This window comes from Apteryx rowi, unplaced genomic scaffold (assembly GCF_003343035.1).
Source record: "Apteryx rowi isolate R43461 unplaced genomic scaffold, aptRow1 scaffold_0, whole genome shotgun sequence".
NCBI lineage: Eukaryota > Metazoa > Chordata > Aves > Apterygiformes > Apterygidae > Apteryx > Apteryx rowi.
This window is the reverse complement of record NW_020447195.1, coordinates 514531-537340: the sequence shown is the minus strand read 5'-3', so window position 1 is coordinate 537340 and position 22810 is coordinate 514531. Positions and strand designations below refer to the sequence as shown.

Below are 22810 nucleotides of genomic sequence, written 5' to 3'. Positions count from 1 at the left end.
TAGCATAACTCTCCCATGTACTTGAATGTGTCCTAAGTTAAGCTCACAGCTGCCTGGGATGGAACTCACCAATTTGAGGACTCCAGAAGCTAGAGGTTAGCCTCAGCTCCTCACCCTTGGTGTCTTCTTTGGTGAAGAAGCAGGACCTACAGCAGACATCTCCTAGGCAAACTAAGCTGCTGCCGCAGCCCATGCTAATCCCTGTCTGCAGTACCGAGCTGGTGGGACCAGCTCAACCAACCCTGAAGCAGCAGGCTGGGAGGGTGGCAGGAACAATCAGGTGTAGGACCAAGGGCTACTGGCTTGCAGCAGCACTGGTGGGAGAAGCAAGCTAAAGAGCTGATGCAGGTGTCAGCAGGTGCAGGTGTCTGCCAGTTCCTGTGCTAACACCCTGGCTTCAGTTTCTTGGAAATCTGTCATTCGTAGAAAAAAATCCTGCCTTCAGCTGCCAGTCTCTTGATGATGCTGAATTCGACATCAGCATCGTGGACCTTTGTCCTGCGGAAGGCTCCAGAGTAGCGGTTTTCTTCCCAGTAGTGATGCCAGTTCCCTTTAGTGTCTGCTCCAAAGCCAAACACAGAGACCTGCACACACATCAGCAAGAATCATTGCTACATGGGCACTCCATCGGCCCAAGAGCATGCAGACCATGCCTGCCCTTTACCAAATCTTTGTGCAGCTTCTGGTCTACTGAGGCCAGAGTGGGAGAAGTCATCTCTTGGCATGAAGCACAAGAGCCTGGGACTGTGGCCACCAGTAACGGGGTTGCTCACGTCCCTAGCCGGTCATTAGGAAGCTGGGGGTTTGATGCAGATTTCAGGGGAAACAAGGTGAGTGAGGCAGGCAAGGGCAGCAGCTCCTCGGAGGAACATCCTAGCCCTCCTGCAGGATCACCCTGCTCATGGAAATGGGACAAAGCTCAACTCATAGCCTGTAGTGGTGGCCAGCTCCTGCCACAGCCTGAGACATGGGGTACAGAGCTCAGCACGTGGTGCCAGCAGGCTGCATGCTGCATGCAGGAGTTTCTTTTTGCATGGTGTTGTTACTCCAAACAGCAACATTCAGCTGTGGGTAACGTAGGTACCAACAGGAGCAGGGCCATGGCCAGAGGGGCTTCTTGTAGCACAGCCGGCGTGAGGCACAGCCGCAGCCTTCTGCCTGCACGGCTGTTCTGCAGCTGGGCCAGAACAACCCTGGCACTGGGGCAGGCTGGAGGCTGACCACCAGGGAAGCACCACTACAGCAAAGGACTTGGGTGTGCCTTTGCAGCAAGGCTGACCGCATCCCGGCCTACACTGGCAAAAGCATAGCCAGCAGGACGAGAGCCGTGACCTGCACATGACACTGGGAAGGCTGGGGCTGCATGTGGCATCCGGTTTGAGCACCCCAGTACCTGAGAGCTGTCAACAAACTACCAAAGCAGAAGCTACAGTGAAGCTGGAGCCAAGCCCTTCTGACAGCTGCAAAAGGATGACAGGCAGCAAAGGAAATGCTCTTTGGCCAAAAAGACAACCTCTTCCCCATGAGTGGTGCAGCCATCTTGGGTTGAGGGTCCAGAGAGGTGCAGGGTTCTCCATCCTGCAGGATTTTCAAAATTTGGCTGCACAAGACCCTGAGCAACCTGTCTTGAATTTAGCCCTGGCGTGAGTGGAGAGCTGGACTAGGGACACCCCAAGGTCCTTTCTGTGCTTTGTGCCCACAGAGAGCACGAGGCTGAGCCCATAGCACCTCACAGAGCCACAAGGCCACAGAGCCGCACGTGATGGTGACACAGCCAGGCGCTGGGGCTCAGCTGCCCTCACTGCATTTCAGGGCTGCACCTGGGCCCGCTGGCCACACTCACCTGCTGGCAGGCGTGCAAGGCGAAGAACAGCGCGGTGAAGCCAGTGGAGGGGTACTTCCCGTGGTGCTGTGTCCAGTTGTCATGAATGTACTTGAGAAAAGCAGGGCTCAGGATCAGCACCTGAGCAGGGGAGCAGAGCACAGCCCCAGCAGTCAGTTTGCCACAGCGCTACAAGCAGGACAGCCAACCCCTGCCACCACCAGGGCGATGCTAGAGTGGACATCAGCCTTCCCAGCCCCTCTCTTCCACATCCCACTTGCTGCTGCCTGCCCAAGGGACCAGACCAGCCTTGGCTGAAGGAACCCTGCCTCCCCCTGCGCTGGCCAGGAAGGGAAGGCAGCAGGCTCCTGTGCTGCCTTGCAAACCCTTTTAGGTTGTGCCACATCTTATAGCCATGCAGGTTCACTGGTGACCACCAGCCCCTTCCTCCCTGTTGACTCGACAGCCCCAGCACATGGGGCAGCCAGGCGTCCACCCCCGCTGGCCCAGGCCCCCACCAGAGGCTGCAGGCAGGGGTGCTCCCTGGAAGCCCACCCAGCTCTTACCTTGTTTCGGTCAGCTTTGATGAACTGTTTGACTCTCGTGTACGTGCTGTAAAAGTGACAGGACACTGGTGAGCTGGAGGCCAACCTGCACCATCTCAGGAGGAAAGCAGCTTCCCCGGGGGCCTCTCCTTCAGAGGCACATGGTCTTTAGAGGACTGCTGTGATGACCAGCGCCAGGGCACATGGCAACCCCGCAGCCTTCCAGGCTTGCCCCACAGTGTGGCCATGACCTGGTCTGGCTCCCAAAAGGCTCCAGCACCATTTGAGGCAGGGCACAGCCCTGCATTGTGCTCCCTCCATGCCCCCTGCCAGAACATAGGGAGGCAGCCGCCCCGAGGAGCCAGCTAGGAAGGCTCACGTCAAATCCACAGCCACACAGCTGGGACAACCTCCATCCCAACCATGCTGCCACGGGACACCTGAGCCCTGCAGGGAAGGGTTGGCACCAGCTTCCCCAAAACACAGCACAGAGATGCCAGGCCTGTCCCCAGGGGGCTCTGAGCCCTTTCTTCAGCCAGAAGAGTGGAGCCTGTAGAGGGGCCAGGTTCCCCAAGGCGAATGGGCCACCTCGCTTCATGCCCCAGTGTTTCTGGCACAAGCAACATGCCCCCACCCGCCCCCCCTGAAGACCCAGGCCACACGCGACAGTGGGAGGCTACGCACTGTGTGAGTTCTCCTGTCGAAAAGGCGCTGGCCACCCACTTCAGGTCCAGTGGCTTAAAGGGGACAAGGACAAGGTGGACACCAGGCCAGAGGTTCACTGCACTTTCTGGGTACATGAAGTGATGGGTTGTTCTCATGCCAACATCCACCTCGAAGCCCGCTATCTTTGCTCTGTTCATCCTAGGGGAGGGGGCCAAAAGGAGTCCCAAAATGAAGCCACATGCCATGTGGGACCATTTGGGTCCTGAGGTGCTGGTCTTGCCAGGCAGGAACTCTGGTCTGCCCTGGCTAGAAAGCAAGGGAAGGAGAGCTTGGCCAACGTGGGGCTGGTGTGTGCTCTGGGCTGTGTGCAGGGAGCAGGCCCTGGCTTCGTCTTGGCCATCACGGGAGCAAGGAGCAGGGCAGGACCTGGGCATGGGCCCTCCTATTTACCCAGAGGGCTGCTATCCCCTGGGAAGTGACGTGCTGGGGCACTTCTCACCCTTGTGGTGCCAGCATGGGCTGGGGGGGCTCCAGACAGCAGGGGCAGCATCATTAATCACCCAGCCCAAGGGCCCTGTGCCTCTGCCTGGGGACACATGGGGTTTGTCTCTGTGCCTAGGCTTTTGTGGGGCTGCCCGTGGTCCGCCAGGCTCCTGGAGGGGACAGAGCAGGGCCCAGGGCTGGGCCAGCCCAAGCCCCCTTGGGTACACTCACCTCAGCACCCAGTCATGGGAGTCGATCTGTGGCCCGTGACTGGATCCTTTTAGCCGCCCCGAATTTCCCACCACAGCGCAAGTCCTGCACTGGGCTGCAGCCCAGGTGCTGCTGGTTGGGGATGGGAGGATGGCGAAGAGGCTCTGGATTGTCGCCTGGAGCTGGGCTCCGCTCTGGGAGCCCTGTAGCTTCTAGCGGGGCAAGGGCAGAAACAGGTTGGCATCAGCCCCACAGGGCTCCTAGGGGAGAGCTCATGGAGCCCAATCCTTCCCAGAGGTGCCCAGCGAAAGCACAAGTCACAGACAAAAAGCCCTCTTGGGTATTAGGAAAAGCGTTTCATGGTGAGGGTAGTACAGCCCAGGGGAGGGAGAGGGGCACAGGAATACTCAAAACTTGTCCAGAGGAGGCCTTGAGCAAGGCCTCTGATCTGATGTCAAAGCTGGCTTGGCTTTTAGAGGGGGGGCAGATAGAGACGACACCGGGCTGGGAGGCTGCGCTCAGCATCCCTGGTACCTGCTCAACTCCCTGTGTCTCTGCACCCCGCTTCTTCGCCAGTGAGAGGCTGCCTTCCCCACCAGCCTGCACCAGCAGCCAGAGCCAGCCAGGCTGGGGAAGCGCGTGGTGGCCAAGTGGGCGCATTTGGGGAGCGGGGACCTGCCTGCGCAGAGGGAGCACCGGGGGTCAAGGTTGCAACTGGCTGTGAATTGCTGCCCCCAGAGCACCCTGCGACGAGGCGCAGGGACCCCCAGCCTCCTGGGGCTCTGCCTGGAGCTGAGTGGCCACAGGGGCTCCCGCAAGCTGGCGAGAGGAGCAGCAAGGCAGACAACCAACAGAGGGATGTCCCGGTGGCTGCCCTCCTCTGTCCCTGGCGCTTGGGCCACAGCTCCTCTCCTGCCAGCGCTGGTTGCCGCTGCCCCTCACCCCGGAGAGACAGGCAGCCTCCGGACCCTGCCTGGGGTCTCTGCACCCCCTTCCCCTCCACACACGTGTGCTTCTGACTGCGCCTCGTCCTGGGCCTGCCCTGCTGCAAACAGGTTTCAGGTGCCAGGGAAGAGCCCCGAGCACTCGACAACGCTCCCACTCACCAGCCACCACCGAATAACATCAGGGGAGAGGTCCTGGGCTTGCACCGTCAGCAGGGGCCCCACGGCTGCATCGTAGCGGGCCTTAAACCAGGCTGAGCTGTTGACGCTGACGGTGCAGTGGGCAGTGACCAGGGGCTCAAGGCGGGCATTGAGGAGAGATGGAGACCAGAAGAAGCGGCCAATGCTGGCTGTGGGGGCTCGGAAATACTGCCATAGAAAGAGCACGAGGCACAAGGCCACGAGCACCTGAGCACGCTTCCGGCACATCATCCCTCATACCACCTGCAACAAGACATTTCAAGGCACCGTGGCAGTGGCACTGCAGGCAAGAGCAGGCCCCCTTCCTCCCTCCCTCCGTCCCTGCCCAGCCTCCAGGGACCCCGGATGTGGGTCTGTGACAGCCTCAAGCTCCTGTCCCCTCCTCCCACCCTCAATAAATACTAAAAAAAAAAAAAAAAAAAAAAAAAAAAAAAAGGCAACTCCAGCCCCCACTGCTCCCCTGACTGGCAGGGAACTGAAATATCCCAGTAAGGTTTTCCTTTTAAAAACCATTCAATGGCTTTATTGTTCTGGTCATTAAAACACCAGGAAAACCAAAACAGATCCCTTGAGCCATTTTTGAGGCTGGCTTTTGCAGGGAGTCCCTGCAGCAGGATGTCAGCGCTGCCCACCCCAGACATGCTCTGCAGGTGGTGCAATATGGAAAAATGTGAGATAGCAAAGGCAGTCCCATTGGGCTCTTCAGGCCCTGTAGGCCCCCAGGAGACCCTGGTCTACTTCTGACACTGTCAAAGTTACTTGGGACAAGATATGGCCAGTTGGCAATATTTGCTGTACAAGGAGTTACTCTCTGACTGCAAAACTTTAAGATCTGCACATCGAAAACAAAAAAAAAGTTTGCAAACCAGTGGTTAAGCTTCTTTTTGCTTCAGCCTTGAGCCAAACTGCAGCTTCTCTCTGGAACAGCAGCCACAAAAAAGCAAATCAGCTTGATGTCCACCCTGCTTTCTCTGCTCGATGACACGCTAAGCTGCCACCTCTGCACGCACGCAAGGGTTGCATAGCGCCATTGGAGTGCAGGAGCCAGGCCACCGCGCCTGGAGCGCCTCACAGCTCCGCAGCATCCGATGGCTTATGCATTACCCGCTACCCCTGAGGTTTTGCAGTTTAACAGACAATTAATCATTGCCATGGTGAAGAACCAAGAAGGAGCAATAGCTCTGTGTGTGTGTGTGTGTGTGTGTGTGTGTGTGTACATGTGCATCAACTTTTCTTAAATATGTGCATTTGAGAGTGAAATATTGCCCTTCCCTTCTTCTGTCTGGCCCCAAACACACACACATAAACCTAAAGTCAGAGGGAAAAGGGTTGTCTCGGCCTCACAGAGTTTATAAAGTGCTCAGCCTGCCTTTTGCAGGTGAGCCCTGGAACAGGACCTGGCTCCAGTGGGCCAAGGAGAGCCTGAAGGGCAGAACCATGCGGGACCCCCTCCGCCTTGGGTTCAGAAGCAGCTCACAGCTCGCTGCCACAGCAGGCTTGGGCCTCAGCTCTGCGTTTGAAAAGCTGAAGGACAGAAAATACATCCTGTCCTTCATAGGAACGCTTGGTCTTTCACACAGCCCCTGCATCTCCTCCTTTCCTCTCAGGACTCACCTGAACTGGGGACAAAGCTGAACCCACCTCAGACCATGAGGCCAAAGCAGACCAGATGCTGGACCCCACAGATAAGCACTAGGTTCATTTCTCCACCTTAAACATTTTCTGCACCTTCTACAGCGCTGACGTACCTGCTCGCTGTGGTATCCAACCAGCTGGCCTCAAAACTGGCCCGGAAGATGCATGCTCTAATGCCACAACTGCCACTCCTCGGGGTCCAAGCGGAGACAGTGCTGGAGCAAAGAGCAGAGTCAGCAAAAGGAGACGGGAGCAGACTGAACAGTCCCAGCTGGGGAGACCATTACACCATCCCTCTGCAAATCTGCCCTTTCAAAACTGACTATGTCACTTCTTGTTGAAGCGGGGGGGGAAAAAAGCCACCATCAGCACACCGGAAATGCAATCGCAGGCAGGTCTGTGCTCACACACAGGAAGAGCTTGGCTGGGAAGCCAGGAACAGGCCAGCTCCTAACCCCCAAGCACGGGCACAAAGGTGGAAAGCAGGACCCAGAAGCTCCCCGACGCTTTTCTTGCTCGTAGCCACAGATCTCTGATTTAATCTTTTATCCTCCACTGGCAACTACCAGCTTTTGCTGTAATGGAGGCAAAAAGCATGCGTCTGTCGTGTCCATCAGGCGAGGAGCCAGTGATCCCCCGGGCGAGGGGAGAAGGCTGTTTCGGGAACTTACAGAGCCTCTGAGGCTATTAAACCCGCAGCCCGCGGAGAGGGGGAAGAGCCAGCTGGCGGCTGCACAGCCAGCGCCGGGAGCTCCATTAAGCCAAGAGCCGGGGGACGAGGGCAGCGCAGTGAATATTGCATGAAGCTTTTTCCAGTTGCCTGAAACCAGGGTGAGGTGGCTGCTCCCGGCAGGGCTCTGGAGGGGCACAGACTGGCAATAGGAAGCAAACGAACTGCCCCATCTCCCACCTGTGGCCCTAGACTGACACAGCCCTGGAGCAGATGGGGCACCAAGGCAGATGCCTGGTTCACCCTCTGCTCTCTGCCCGCGCCACCAAGACAGCAGCCCAGCCCTGGCCCCAGCCAGGCTGGAGGAGCCAAAAAGAGGACTGCTGCCACCCGTGCCTGCCGAGCCCACACCACTCCAAGGAGGAGCCACTCACCCACAGCAGCTGAAGCACCCGCCCAAATCGTGCACCCAGAGGTGCTCTTCGGTCAGGAGCACCGTGGCCATGGGCTGCGGCTCCCTGAGCCGCCCCGTCACAGCCACGGGGCCACTGCAGAGGCACTGGGTGCATCTAGCTGCCTGAGACCTGGGTCCGACCTCGCTCTGCGCAGCTGCCCCAAGAGATGCTGCCGGGAGCTCCCCAGCCTCCCTCGGCCGAGAAACAGGCCCCAAGGGCACCATGGCCCCCCGGCCCAGAGCAGGCCAGCCCCAGAGCCTGCCCTGTGGCCCTCACCTTCTCGGGGGAAGCGCTGCCGAGGAGGGACGGGTGACGAAGACGGTCCCAGGCCGGGTGGGCAGGGCTCGGCAGCCTCGCCAGCATCCGTGTGCTGTCACTAGACAAAATGAGCAGCAGCAAGAAGAGGAAGTGCTGCCCCGAGACAAGGAGGAAATCTGTGCCTCCTGACGTGCTGTGGTGTCAGCTCAGGGCTGCTTGTCCCTCCCCTGGCATTTCCTGCCGCCCCCAGGCTGAGCCCAGGGCCTGACCCGGCTACCCTGCACAGCAGGGCCTCTCAGCACCTAGGGGCACAGCGGGCCGCTCCCCGTCAGAGCCGGGTGCCATTCCCCCTGCCCAGTGTCTGCCGGGTCTGGAGTGGGGCTTGGGGCAGGTGCTATCCTGGCATCTCAGTGGGTGCTGACACCCAGTGCTGCTGGTGCCCAGCCAGCTGTGGGCTGCTGAGGTACAGTCAAACACCAGCCAAGCCCTGGACCTCACATTTTGGGGTGCTGAGGTGTCTCTGGCCAATACCACTCCATCCTGAAGAGAGCCTGGACCATCCTTGTAGGCACCTTCTCCCTTGCTTGGGCTTGCTCTGACCCCAAGATCTCAGCAGAGAGGAGCCCCACGGCTATGTAGCCCTGGGAGACACTGTGTCCTTTGTCCATGAAGAATGACCATGGTGTCACCTGGAAGCTAAAAGCAGCCTAGGCCTGAAGCACTGCAACGAGGCCCATGGGAGAAGGTCAGCACTCCTGAGTCCAAAATGCATTGATTTGTCCGCTTTGGCCCTTGACTTTCTATAGAAACAAACCTGTGTGACAAATGTGGCCAAAACACAATTTTAATTTTTGACTCAGATCTTCTCCAGACCTTCAGTTTTGAGCTGCCTCCCAGTGTGACTGGACAGGGGGGGCTCCAGGTAAACTGGCATAGCCATATGGTCTCTGCAGTGCATTGCTGAGACCCACCCATGGCCAGGCCCCAGATGGCACACAGCCACCCAAAAACAGGAGGGAGCACCTCTGCATTGCATCTGACTTCTTTCCAGACCATGTCCTCCCCTGCTCTATGATGTCCTGCATGGCCTGAGCTGCCATCCCCCCATCTGTCTCTAACAGAGTTGAGAGTGGCAGCACCTAGAACTGCCTCTGCCCAGGGCAAAAGCCACTGAGTGGAAAAGGAGGTAGTCCAGTCCTATGGAGGCAACAAAAAATGATGAAGTTCCGAGGTCTCCAATCAGGAAATTCAACATAAAAATGTTCCTCTGACGATAGGAGAAGCTGCTTGGTGTGGAGCTTCTCCCCTGCCCCCGTATGTCACGGTGGGACAATTCAGCCTCTGCTGAGGGTAATACCAGCAACATGGAACTCTTGATAGCCTTGACCAACCAGCACCACACTCAGCCAGCTTTTTTGCACACCCGGACTGGATTTTGACTCAGTAGTGGACAGAGGAAGCATGTGAAGTGTGATTCAGAAATTGGAAAATTACAGCCCATGGAGAAAAATCCATGCAAGCTAAACTGTGAGTAGTTTTACCTGAAGGGGGGGTTGGGCCTTTTGGACTCCTTGCTCTAATATCTGAGAGGAGGTTTGGTGCCTGAAGGAGAGTGGCAAATAGCAAGGAGGCTGGAAACACAAACTAGAACAGTCCTGCAAAGCACAGAGCAGTAAAGAGCCAGTATTTATTAGTGATGGTCCAGGGACCCTCTCCAGCAGTCCTCCAAGTCTAGGTACTGATGGAGCAATTCCCTGAACTGCCACAGAGCAGATTTTCTGGAGCACTAACTATTGGTCAAACCTGGGTGGGAGGAATTAAGGACAGCACAAACACTAAGCGGTGCTGACTCCACAGGACTCACTTGCATTTCCAGACAGTGGAGCTACTAACACATTTTGTCCTCAGCATAAGCTGCTGCTCCCCAGGAGTATTTCTCAGGGGTTTGGACAGCAGGGCACAGCTCTGCTCTGTCGTACCATCATTTCCATTAGTACTATCAGAGCAGAGAAGCGCTGCAGGACACACAGCACGGACAGGGTAAGGCAGGAACTGGGGGGTTCTTTGCCTTGGAGCCAAACATGGGGGCAGGTGACAGAAACCCCAGAGTGACAGCAGAGCCCACAAGGGCTGTGTCCTGCATGGGGACATGGATGGGTTCAGGTGGTGGTGACAGCTGGGCTTAGACCCAGAACATGGCTGTGGAGCACATAGGTTGCTTTATCCTCTCCTGTTGGCTATCCTGAGTTTGCTGACAGTCAGGCCACATCACACACACATAGGCAAGTCCCCAAGGCCTTAAGCACTGTTTAAATTGACATTATGTGGAGTGTTGGGCCCCCGTCAGCACTGCTGGCCGGGGGGCATCCTCTGTGACAGCCCAGCACTGCAGGCAGGCCACGGAGAAGAGAGCCAAAGCCAGAAGCCAGAGCCTGGCAGGGGAACGGACACGCTGGGGGAAGCAGAGGTGAAGGAGGCAAGTCCGAGTGAGCTGGTGCTCCCAGCTTGCTTGTCCCTGGGAGCCCTCTGCAGACGGGATGTGGGAGAGTTGTATTTTATGTAGCTGATCAGATCCTTCTTCCTGACTTGAAGCAGTTCCTATTCATTGAGCACGTGAACGAATGAAGCTGGGAAGACGCCTCGCCTATGAGGCTGTCCTTCAATCCACCCTTTCTGTGGGGAGAAAGGAAAGAAAAGGAGCAGTGAACATGACACAAGGTTTGAAAGGCATGTGAAACCAGCCCAGAACAGCTGCATCTGGTTGCTCAAATAGCCCTGCCTCAGGGCAGGAACATCCAGGCAAACACTTGACCTCACATGAGTCAGATCCCCATGAAGGTGGATCTGACAGCCCTACAAAGGAAAATCTTCACAGATCCCCTATTCTGCAGCCGGTTACTCTGCCACGAGGGCCTGGCAAGGATGCTCTGCCTGTAACCTTGACACAGGATGGGCAGAATGAAAGCCAGGATCGGAGGTGCTCTCTACATCATCATCTGAGTCAAGCAGGTGTCTAGTTTGCTGTATGGTCAGTCTTTAGAGGTTATTCTTGCCCTACGGAGCCATAGAAAAATAAAGCAACTGCAGACCCCCTTGAGCATCACAGCCAGAAGTAAGCCAGAGCAGCAGTTGGCAGGACTGAATACAAATGCCCAGCAGGATGCTGTGGCTGCTGGAAGAAAAGGAAGAATGAGCAGAGAGAAATTTCATGCAGCAAGAGGGAACAAAGCTGTGCATGCACACAGCACTGAGACCACCCCTGGCAGGAGTCACCTGCACTTTAGAAAGGCTGGTCAAAAGCTGGAAAAGGGAAAAAATACAAACTGTGAAAACTGATGTTACGGAAGGAGATAAAAGAGATTTCTACCTAGTTTATGGAAGAGAAACTCAAGAGGAGATCTGATCATGGTGTGTAAACACTGGCTAAGATTCATTTCTGGTAGAAAGGGCTCTTCAATCTAGCAGCCGATACAGAAAGAGATTTGGTGGCCGGAAGGAGAATTTGGATACATTTGGGGTAGAAATTAAGCACAATTTTAAAATAAGGTTGATCAGCTACTGGTGACAGTTAGCATGTGGTGAAATCCTCAGATGTGCTTCTCTTTCTGAAAACCTCGTTCATCTCTGCACTTGGGCTCAGTATGGGACTCAGGATGGAGATTTCCTTTCCACATAGGCTCTTGCCTGAGGCTCACATTCGCGATCCACAGGCTGAGACTTGCCCAAGGAGTCAGAGGCAGATTCAGAGTAGTTTGTAACTCCCCTTGAGAATTTTAAAAATACTTACAACAATTTAAAATTATTATTTCTAAAACTAATTACATTAATTACAAAAAAAATACAACTTCAGAAGAAAAACAATAAAATCAAAGTTATTTTGATTTACTGAGACAAATCAACTCATCCAGGGCAGGAGATAAAGGGCTGTAATTGCTGTTTGCAAATATTTGAATGACCAGGAAAACTTTAACTGCAGTTACTGATTGCTGTTTAAATCTTCCAGGGAGGTAGGGGAAGGGTGCATTTGCATCCATTTTTAACCCTCCTCCTTGCCCTGGGGAAACTGTGCTGCTGCCAGCAAAGGTCCTGGTCAGCAGGGTTGCACTAGCATTCCTGAGTGAAAACTCAGGTTTGCAAGAAGTTTGAAACACAGTGAGGTCCTTCTGGTCTTTAGTTTTGCTGAACAATGCTCCGGACCGTATCAGTCACAGCCTGCAGGAGTGGCTGTGACTGCCCAGGGAAGTCTTGCTTTGGGGATACCAGCCTACCCAGTACTGAGGAAGACCTGGTGCCCAGCTGTTGCTTGCGGCAGAGGATATGACAATTTTAAGGTCCTTAATCTTCCTTGCTCCCCTGCTGTTAATGCCAGGGCTGAGGACCTGCCTTCCTTGGAGAGAGCCAAAAATGGATGATAAGTGAGTGGTCTCCAAAGCCCCTGAGGAGGGTGGCTGGCTGGGGTGGGCAAGCAAGCTGCCATAGACAAAGGGGAACAGCCAGACCATGAGCAGTGGGAGGCAAACATAGTGGCATCTGTCCAGACTGCAGAGAAGGGAAATGGTGGGATGTGGTGTCCGCACAGGGAGCAGGTTGCCCAGGTACAACGAGGAGTTTGTGCCAAGGAAAAGACGGAAGATGGAAGGCAGAGCAGGAGATAACAATCAGTGTAGCACGTATGAGACAGATGCAAGAGACAGATGCGGAGGGGAGACAATCAGATGCAAATCCCAGAGCCATTCAGCACATGCAGGTTCACTCACCCACCAGTTGCTGTCCTCTTTTTCAGACACCACAATGATCTCGCCTGTGCGGAAAGTCAGCTCATCTTCCCGGTCAGCGTTGCAATCATAGAGAGCTCGGACCCTGCGGAGCAGCAGTCTGTTCTGCAAGCAGCAGAAAGAACATCATTAAGCCCAATCCCTTCTGCCATCAGCTTCATCAGAAATGAACTAAAATAGCTTCAGTGTCTTGATTACAAAGCCGCTGGCAAGGATGTATGAATAGCAAGGCTAAGAGCCAGGGAGCTTTACTATGTAAAGGGAAGACAGAGGCAGTGGAGCAGTTCCTGAGAGTCTGAGTGGGACAGGGATCCAGAAGAGATCTCCCTCCACTGGAACATCCTTCCAGAGGCATCCGCCCCTCTCTCCCAGGAGCATTTGCAGTTGTGCTATCTGGGGCCGCGGTTCCCTCTCAGCAGCTCTGTTTGAAGATAGGGGGTGCTGCTAAGCACAACCCCCAGAACAAGTAACACAAACAAGCTCCCAACAAGAGGACTTTGCATCTTGGTGTTCACAGGGAGAAGGATGTCACCTGGATCACAGAGAGGCAAAGTCAACGTGGACACCGCACCCTCCTCCAAGTCCAAAAGCACACCTAACTTGCCAGCAACCTGAAATCATCCGTGTGTCTTTTCTCCAAAGAGCCTGTGGGGATTTTGGCTAGTAGTAAATAACAGCAATCTCCATAGGTCTAGCATTCATTAGGAGGACCTAGTCATTTCTGTGCGTAGCATTCCCAGCACCTAGTAAAGAGCTGTCAAAGCTGGGGAGTCATGGGAGAAGTGGTGGGAAGAGAGTTTACTAGGTCAGACTCCAGCTCAGTTCAAAGACAAAGGTGATAAATCTGGGCAAACGTGGGAGCTGAACTGAGCTGATCCTAGCCACTGACCACCTACCAGACTGCTCCTCCGAGGAAGAGGGGGTGGAGCATCCTCAGCATGGACAGAGCATGGATCTGGCTCCTGGAGGGACTGGTGTGGGCCAGGTTGTCCCACTTTCCTAGGGCCAGACATGCAGAGGGAGCCTGTTGCCTTCAGGGCACCTAGGACATAAGCAGACTGATCATCTCCTCCCACCTTTCATCACAAGATGGACAATAGCAACCACCACTATGCAGCACGGTCCTGCTCCGTGACACAGCATGGGCAACAGTATCCCCATCTGACTGGGAACTGGAAAGCAAGAATGGAGCAGAGGGACTGGAGAGGGGGCAGAGAGGGGCAGCAGGGAAAGAGGATGTGGTGAGGAAGCAGAAGGAATAAGAGTGGAGGTTAGGGTGAGACGAGCATTACCAGGCAGGGCCATCTGGCCTGAGACATAGGGCCTGAGGGGCCCCATGTGGTGGACAAAAGGAAAGGCTGTGCAGTGCGTGCTTACCTTGCCTGGCTGCATCTGGTAAAGCATACAGGCCCATGGGCTGGCATGAGCTAGTGCTGAGGGCAAAATGCAGAGGAGCTTTAGCGACAGCAGCAAAGCCAGAAAGGCATGCAGGGGTGGCTGTTCTGGCTCTCCAGGGAACTGCCACGCTGCTGGCTGGGTGTGCAGGGGGGCTGCTCCCAGAGCAGCGTAAGGACACAGCTGTGCTGGAAGCTGGGCCGCACAGCTCCAAGGTGCCCTGAGAGCTGCCAGCACCAGGGGAAGGGGGTGGCTGTTGTGGGATGAGTGCTTGGCACCCTCTGCGCCCAGCACTCTCCATGTGGCTGAGCTCTGCTGGGAAGAGGCTATTTCCCAGAGGAGAGGGCCTGGTACCTGGGGGCTCCAGCAGGCCAGACCCACAGCCTGGAGTCCCCTGAGCTGTGCCTGATGGTGCTCAGCCCCTTTATTGAAGAGCTTGCATTTTGAGAGCCACTGCCTCAGCCCCCAACCTGCCACCCTGCCTGGGGTGCAGAGAGGGGCCATCGCTCTGCCACGGGCACCTATGAAAACAAATCCACTGGCTGAAAGACCAGGACAGGGTCATTCACTTCTCCAAATTCAGCATCTCCAACAGCCCTGTGACCCATAGAAGAGCCTGAGTTGCATCTAACCTCCTGGGTGCGGGGAGCCCCTCCTGTGTCTCAGCTGTGTGCACACAGTTCAGTGCTACCTCACACTTTTCTCCCAACCCAGAGTCCAAGCAAGAGGCCTCACAGGCCTAATCCATGAACAAGGCCCTCAGGCCTTGCAGCAGCAGTGAAAATTACCTTTGACTTCTGGAGAACCTTCCCTCGCCAAAGAACCCACAGGCAAGAAAAATCCAGTCTCTAAACAGGAAGAATGAACCACTGACATATTGAAGAGATCCTATATTGCCAGAGCCCTCTGGAAGCAGCCAACTGGTCCTTTAGTCTAGAGTAAAAAGCCCAGTGCAGCGTTTCCCCACTGGCCCAGCCTAGTGCACAGCTCACACTGAAGCACAGAGTAGCTCTGGGTTTGGCCTCTAGCCCTCCTCACCTGCAGCTGGACTGGGAGCCAGCTGAGTCATGGTACCAGTCTATCCTTAGCCTGGACCTCTATCCTTAGGAGGTTTCAAGGCTCAGCTAGACAAAGCCACAGTCAACCTGACCTAGTGTTGGTGATTGCCCTGTTCTGAGCGGGTGATGGAATGGAGACCTCCAGAGGGTCCTTCCCCCCAGCAAGGCCAATCCCCAAGGCACAACGTGGCTCCTTGCTCTTCCTGAGCCAGTTCTTTCATTACCTGAAATCAGGTTGACTTGGCTGGGCTGCTCAGGGCTAAGCGGTACCCAAGGCACTGGTTCGGAGGATGTGCGCTTGTGCTTGGTGCTCAGAGGCAGGGGTGGTATCTTCCCAGTTTTTATGCCCTCAGCAAAGACAGATGTGCTGGTAAGAAGGAGTGGATGGGCCTCCTGGGGAGCTAAACACAGAACAGGAACAAATCATGAGTCAAAAGCAAGCTGACACTGAGCAAGGCTCCTGGGAGCGAAGCTCCAGACAGAAATCAGCAGATAAATTGACAGCAATATTCATTTCTTTGCTTGCAGGTCTGACTTGAGAAATGCATCAAGTTGGAAACACAACTGGGGCAGATGGAGGGGAAGTCAGGCAGGACTTGGCAAGTCTCCTGGAAAGCAGGATGCCTGGGCTTACCAAAGAAAGGCTGGGCAAGGACAGCAGGATGAATCTTGCTAAGGACCAGAATTGCAATGTTGCTGCTTACTAGCAGCTTTGTGTTTCCAGTCCTGTCTCTAAACATCTGCCCTTCAGCCTTTCCCAGTAACAGCAAAGTTCAAGAGGGTACAGTGTGCATCCTAAGAGCACCAGAGGGTGAGCATGCTCCACACTGGTCTGCAAAGACCCACATGGGGGTCAGTGCTGGGAAAGACCAGTCAACACCAACTAGCCTTCCTCCCACAAGGAGCAGAGAACAGAATGGCACCTTATGGCACAGGACAACCCCTCACACATCACCAGGGGCCCAGCTGCAGCCCAAGTGATCCTCATCTGATGGAGTCATGCTGCACAGGCTCCAGGTCCTGACTCTGCCAGCCCATGCAAGCTTCCTACATCATGCTCTTACCTGAGCTTGCCCACTGGGGTGGGAGGGGAGGCGGGTAGGAGGGGGCTGGTGGTATGTCCAGGCTGCGGAGGTGGGTGGGTGACATACAGGTGTCTGGCCACTTCCCCTGGGGCACTGCCCCTGCTGCCTGTTGCTTGGAGGCAGGAGCAGGTGGATAGTAGCAGCTCTGAGGACGCACAACACGTTCTTTCTTCAAAGCGCCCAGCTGGAAAACAGATATTTGCACGTTAAATGGAGCATACAGAAGGAGAGAAAGGCTAGGGTGATCAGCAAGTACAGGAGTCTTAGACCACTCCAGAGTGATGAGAACAGGAGGCAGCAGTGATACTCATGGCCCTTAGCCCTTCTCCAGGGCTACAGGCCATACTTGCCACATGGGGCTGGCAGGGAGACAGAATGCAATGGCAGTGTCACACTGCCATCACAGGGCAGCTGGGACCACCAGCACAGGCCATCGAAGCTGCCTGGGGCTGTGGGACAGTGACAGACCTGGCTCCTGAACTACCCCCAACACCACAAGGCCTGGCCCCCGAACACAGGCCTCAGAAGACACAAGGACAGATTTGAACAGCCCCCTCAACAAGGAGACAGAGGACAGACAAGGGACTGGGTGGCAGAGCCAGATTCTCACTCCTCTCCAAGACAGGAGTAAGTTCACTTGAGAAAAAAGAAAAAAAGAAAAAAAAAGGATTCATGTTTTCCTCATTTACAGGGAAACGCTCAGTGGACAGTTTCACATGGGACACATTACCAGGGAAAGACAACAAGAGTCTATCAGCCGTGAGCAAAGAGTGGCTCAGTGTCAGGCAAGAGGCACATCCTCCAAGGCCCACACCAGGCTGTACATGCCTTGCCTGGCCACGCAAAGGGACCTCACCTTCTCATCCAGGTCTTCATCACTCTCATACATGTCATCTTGGCCCAGCCACCACTCGTACTCCACGTGGACGTGCTGGTTGAACTGATTGTTTTGGGCCTGCAGCAGCTGAGACACAGAGGAGCTCCCTGAAGACTCAGCCCTTTCCTACCCCCAGCTGGCACCCAAGGCCACAGCTGCCCCCAGCTCCGACCATTCATTATCAGAGAAACATCTGTGAGCTGCGAGCAATATTTCCTGCCTGGCAAGCAGCAATATTTCCTGCCTGGCAAGCAGGGAGCACAAGGGTTTTGCAAAGATTTCCAATTTGAGATGTGGCAAAAACAGGACTTATGAAGCTAGCAGGTCTATTTTCTTGGACCGCACAAGTAGATGCTTGCTCTCACTCCTCACAGCACAGCATGACCTCTGGACTGCTCTGGTCTGGCCTATCCCAAACTCTCCTGCCCTGAGGGATCCGACAACTGCTGGGCCATCTCCTCCCTAAACCCCCACTGCCTCCTCCTCCACATCCCACACAGACACCAGAGGTTCTGAGGGACAGACTCACTTGTCCGTGCAGCCTCCAGCCACCAAGCAGGGCCACAGGACTGCAGCAGGCTGAGGTGGTGCTGCCTGCGTGGTGTGAAGTTGTGCAGTTCCCCCCTCTCAGCTCCCTCCCTCACAGCGGGAAGCCGTACGGTTCCCTCCCCCACCCCAGCTCAGCTCTCTCCCTCACAGCTCAGTGCAGCCCTGCACTGGCATTGACCTGACATGTCCACGTGGGTGCCCTTCCAGGGCTTCACTCCGTGCCGCTGGGACGTCCTGAAAGCAGAGGGAGTGAGACATGATTTCTTACCAGTTCTTCACACAGGGGATGTCTCATCCTCCTGGCAACATCCAGGGCCGTCTCACCTGCTTCATTAGCTGTGGGAAAAATGGCAGTCTTGAACTTTATGAGCCCTTTCTGTGCTTTACTAAGCAAAGAGTAATGCTGTTTACAGGGACCCTACGCAAAGCCTGCCTATATGTCCCTGGAGACTGTAGAGAATTGCAACAAAAATGTTAAGGTTAATGTGAAAGGAGGAGTGGGAATGCCTGATGTGGGAGGACCAAAAGGAAGAAAGGGCAGAAGAAGGGCTGTGAGAGAGGCACAATTTGATGGCACCAAGGTTAACAGGTCATTCACATCCTAACATATCTACAGGCAGCTTCTCAGGACACACAGCTCCGGGCAAACAGGGACCAGCCTAAAAGAAGGGACGGCCTAAAAAAGGACAGGAGCAATGAGACACCCAGATAAGGAGAGAAAGGACAGCGAGTAAATCCTGGTGACTTGCAGAGACGGGACAGGATAGAGAGACAAAGGATCACAGTCACTGCCAGAGCCTAAAGGGTGCAAAAGCGGATTCAGAGCCTATGAGGGCTCATGTTGAGATCTGCTACGCTGTTGCTGTAATTTTGCAACCTTGTTTCCTACCAGCCCTCTGAATCCGGGTGGTCCCCAGGCAGGCTGGGAAGACGGGGCATCTAGGGGACTCAGGTGAAGGGAGAGGGCAAGCGGCTGGAGGACACATTCCTGCCTCCGGGATCGGCATCCAAGGGTCCGCAGGGCAGCCCAAACTGGTGCAGGGTCCATGCTGGGGACTCCAGAAGCTTGATGTACTGGGGGGAGTCAGCAGAGATGGGGCAGGTGCCACTGCGCCTGGCGTGCCTTGGGCCATGAGAAGTTTGGCTGCTGAATCACTGTGAGACTGCGGAAGGTGCATGCAGGTCCCTGCCACCCTGCAGCATTTTCTCTGTTCTCCTAGGTGTTGACACTGCGCTATCTGCAGCGTAAAATGGGAAGGAGCATCTGAAGAGTGGCTCAATGTACCTACAAACTCAGCTGACACCTAATGATGATGATATCTGTGATCTCCCGTTTCAACAAGGATTCCAGTTTTAAAGCTCAATTCAAAGTTTTGAAGAGGAGATAAGGATTCATGTGCAGTATAAATGACCAGATCCATAATCTGGCTTCCTGAGCACTCCCTGCACCCACAAAGTGGGGGTTCCCCCAGCCACTTACTGATGGCGATGCTGGCTTTGGCCTTCAGTAGCAGCTTGACACACTCGGGCTTGTTGTGAGAGCAGCAGTAGTGAAGCGGCGTGTTCCCCTTTGCAGTCTGCTTTGCCAGGCTCCCGCTGCAGCAGAGGATAAATAGTCTCAGCGTGTCTAGGAAGAGCAGCTTGCCCCAGCCATAACAAACACCACTTGGTGTTTGCACATGTGTGTTTCTTCCCACCTCATCTGGAGAGGGCTGGAGGATCACCACCACTGCTACACCTCAACAAAGACCCAGAGGAGATGAGAGAACCTAAGGAACTCTGATATAGGGATAGTCATCCCAAGTTTAGCCCAAGGCACATTTGTTGGGATGCCTGCCCCAGAGCTTTTTCACTGGGAGCATGTAGAAGAAATCTCCAAAACCATCAGTCTTGCACCTTTCACTAGCACTGGCATCATGACAAGCTGACCAGGTGTCATGAGCTTACCTGTTCTGCACAAGAAAATCAACGATATGCAAAGAGGTTCGATCAGACAACAGCACTGCCAGGTGGAGAATGGTCTCTCCAGGTTCCTGCAAACAAGAAAAATACAGCAAGCAACAGGATGAGACTGTGTCTGCCAGCATCTCCATCACAAACAGAGCTCTGTCCTTCCTGTGCTTTAGGAACTGCATGATACTAGAGGAGTTCTGAGGACCGCCTAGCCAGCATCCAACCTATCAGACACTCTGCAAACATGAGAGACACTGGCTGCTGGTTTCCACTAGGAACTTCTCATGAACAATTAGTCAAAGGCTTTTGGAAATTCCATGAGCATGTGCAATTCAATACTAAGCAGATGCCACAGGCAGGAGTAGGAGCTGCTTGCTTACAAAACAAAAAGTTAAATCAGCCAGTTCCCCCATCTGCATTGGTGTCTTTACACATACAACATCCCTAACAGCCTCCAAGGGATGAACAGAAACAGGTTTGACTGTGCCTTTTCAGAGCCACATCCAGCAAGGTCAACTAGAACTCCAGTGCAGTCTTAACATGAGGTAGATCCATGGAGCCACATTTCTCTAGGAAACTTTTTCTAATCACACTCTTCTCATCCTCTCTTATGTCCTTTTTAAGCAACTGACACCTTTTTATTAGGGGCTGAGCCACTTATTTTCTTAACATCTGCCCTTTTGCTGGTACCTTTCATTTTCATTTCTGATAGCTTCATGAAGAAGGATTAACCATCTCCTTTTCACATTTAGAAACTGAGGCAACCAGAGGTGATTTTTTTCCATGTCAGCAGCAGAACTTGGCTGAGTTCACAATCTCATCGGCTGCCACTGAGTGCTCCAAGATGTGCAACAGCCGCTCTCTGTAGAGCTGCTTCTCGCTTGCCAGTTTGCCCCAGGACCTCCAATTCTGACAGTGTTTCTTGCTCATTCCAGCATTTTGCTCCTTCAGCTTTTCTCTGGGCAATACCCACAAGCATCCTTGCTGGGAAAGGGGATGAAACAGCAGCATTCCCATAGATGCAGATAGCAAACACCTCCAGAAATAGGGTTGCACTTACAGCAAGGATTTACACTTTGGTTTCAGAAAAAAAATGTTATCCTGAATTTTCAACCTACAATTTCCAAGTAAGACTTGGACATTTTGAGCATCTGAAATCTGTTCAGAAGTTTACAAGTAACAGCTGGTTACAAATTGGCCTTTAAAAAATCTTGGGTTTCTGGTTATGACTTTTGGTCCCCAGCAGGCAGACAGTGGGGAGGACTCTGCTGACACAGTCAGTTCGCTAGGTTAAAACACTATCCTCTGTTGTGACATTACTTACCCCCTTCAAATCTACCTGTTACACTCAGACCACAGAAAGCAACATTTTCCCTGGCAAACTCTGTTCCCTCACAAGCACAGGGACCTTTGTGGACAGGTTGGAGAGAATAGAGCAAAGCTGTTTCTCATATAGGTCCATAGGACTGCCCGGTGTCTGCAAGGGGGACAGCAGGCTCACAGGGAGAGGAGGACTAAGGAGGACACTGCTGAGGCAGGGCAGGCAGGGAGGCTCATGAAGGGCAGGATCCCTGTTACATTCATCTTTGCTTTAAGCAAGCAAAGGATTGTTTTAATATTGCTTGGATGATTCAGTAGTCAATAGAATTACGGTCCGGACGCTGCATGCTGGCATCCCTCACAGTGGCAGCTGTGCCACAGTATGTGTCCAGCTCCCCAGAACAGTCTAATTGCCTGCCTTCCCAGTCAAAGCTGCTGCAGGAAGAAAGATGAAACAGATGGTGAAGAACCTGCCAGCCCCCCAAAACACCCTTTTCCTGGTGGTACCTGCCAGCTAGAGCTGGGAATAAGAGGGCAGAGGTGCTGGGTGCTCTGACCATGGAGCCTGGCAATTCAGCCTCCCCTGGAGTCAGGGCTCCCATCAGGGGAGCAGGACTGCTTTTCTGCTCCCTGTGAGTACCTCCTTTTTGGATGCCTCCAGTCTCCCCATTCAATGAAGGTGCCAGGACTGCTCCTGTGCCCTCTGTTGCACTAGAGAGAGGAAGCTGTACCTGCAGAGGTGCCAGCACAGGCTTGCTCAAATCCACATTCTCAGCATAAGCTTGGAGCAAAGAAAATATGTCCTTGTACATGACGGCTTCTGGGAGGCCTGGACGGTGAGCAGCAGGGCTCCTCTTTGCATATTTCTTTTCAACATATTTGGAAATGATGAAATTTTTCCGAAAGGCCCTGGCAGAGACCAACAGAACAAAAGTTAGGATCCACACAGAGACTGAGCAAGCATCTAGTGGCACAGTGACTCCTCCTCCTTTTCTACTGCCTCAGCTACTTTCTCTCTCTCCTTCAGACCTGCTAGGCAGTTTCACACCTTTCCTGTCTCTGCTCCATTCCCCAGACTCCTCTATAACAGCATTCATAACTTATAAAACACTGTGGTTTTCTTAAAGCTTCTTCTCCTGGAGTTACATAATTAAATGAGATCTTGACTTGCATACATTTTAACTGTGCATGTCTGCAGTGCTGGGACAGGGGAACTTCTGCACCCACCTCCCCCTCGTGGGAAGGAAGAACCACCTCCCTCTGTTTGCTTTGAGTGGGGCTCCCACCACCTTCATCCGATGCCCCAAGTTCTTGTGCTCGGAGGGACAGGGAACAGTTGATGCCTCTCCCCCTCTCTCTTGACATCTCATGACTTTTCAGACCTCCCGCCATCGTCTTTTCCAGGCTGAAGAGCCCTGACCCCTGCAGCCGTTGCTTGTGTGGGAGCCATTTCACACCTCGGGCTCTGCTTGTTACTCTTCCCTGTGCCTCTCCCTGCCTGCTACGGCTCTCTGCTGTGAGGGCGGACTCGGGGTGGCTGCACTGGGGATTTATGCACTGGCCTGGTGATGTTTTCTGCTCTCTTCTCATTTCCTTTCCTCCCCAGTCCTGACTCGTCCTTTGCCTTTCCATCCTTTGCCTCTGCCCTCATAGTTCATGTATTGGGCTCAGCTGTCTGCACAGTGAGAATTAGGGGAAGGAGCAGAAATAACAAGGAGTGAGAAGCACCACATGGTACAGACTAGACAAGAACAATCAAGGAAAGGGAACGGCTTCCAGACAAGGAATGACTTAGTAAGCTGGGAACCTCCAGCTGGAGAAGAGAAGAATTCAAGGAAAGCAGAAGCAGTGACCTGTTGGACGATCTATGGGGCAGATGCCCAGGGTGTAAAGGAGCACTCCAAGCAGA

At 54.2% G+C, this 22810-nt stretch overlaps 2 protein-coding genes across 3 annotated transcripts in view; both read right to left on the bottom strand.

Annotated features, from left to right (window-relative positions):
- Positions 1-393: 393 nt before the first annotated feature.
- Positions 394-8097, bottom strand: LOC112965691 (CMP-N-acetylneuraminate-beta-galactosamide-alpha-2,3-sialyltransferase 2-like). The gene is made up of 9 exons (XM_026064956.1): positions 7908-8097; positions 6620-6721; positions 5738-5789; positions 4833-5114; positions 3748-3938; positions 3052-3231; positions 2389-2434; positions 1844-1963; positions 394-584 (listed from the first exon to the last, which is right to left on the bottom strand). Exons 4-9 carry the CDS (start codon positions 5100-5102, stop codon positions 417-419), a joined length of 975 nt encoding a protein of 324 aa, XP_025920741.1. The 5' UTR covers positions 5103-5114; positions 5738-5789; positions 6620-6721; positions 7908-8097; the 3' UTR covers positions 394-416.
- Positions 8098-9556: 1459 nt separating this feature from the next.
- The window catches only part of LOC112961855 (arf-GAP with SH3 domain, ANK repeat and PH domain-containing protein 2-like), a 38685-nt gene continuing 25431 nt past the window's right edge, over positions 9557-22810 (bottom strand). For both annotated transcript variants that reach the window (XM_026057486.1, XM_026057494.1), the window contains 10 exons: positions 21633-21810; positions 19576-19661; positions 19109-19224; positions 17897-17964; positions 17059-17166; positions 16182-16386; positions 15342-15518; positions 13561-13706; positions 12647-12769; positions 9557-10562 (listed from right to left, as the gene is read on the bottom strand). In XM_026057486.1, coding sequence (XP_025913271.1) covers positions 10488-10562; positions 12647-12769; positions 13561-13706; positions 15342-15518; positions 16182-16386; positions 17059-17166; positions 17897-17964; positions 19109-19224; positions 19576-19661; positions 21633-21810 — 1282 coding nt within the window. In that variant the 3' untranslated portion in view covers positions 9557-10487. The remainder of the gene's footprint in view (positions 10563-12646; positions 12770-13560; positions 13707-15341; positions 15519-16181; positions 16387-17058; positions 17167-17896; positions 17965-19108; positions 19225-19575; positions 19662-21632; positions 21811-22810) is intronic.

Coding starts and splice junctions, on each gene's coding strand:
- LOC112965691 (XM_026064956.1), bottom strand. CDS start 5,102: ATGATGTGCCGGAAGCGTGCTCAGGTGCTCGTGGCCTTGTGCCTCGTG. Junction 3,939..4,832: donor ATGTTATTCGGTGGTGGCTG/GTGAGTGGGAGC, acceptor TTGCCCCGCTAG/AAGCTACAGGGCTCCCAGAG. Junction 2,435..3,051: donor TCGACAGGAGAACTCACACA/GTGCGTAGCCTC, acceptor TCACTTTTACAG/CACGTACACGAGAGTCAAAC.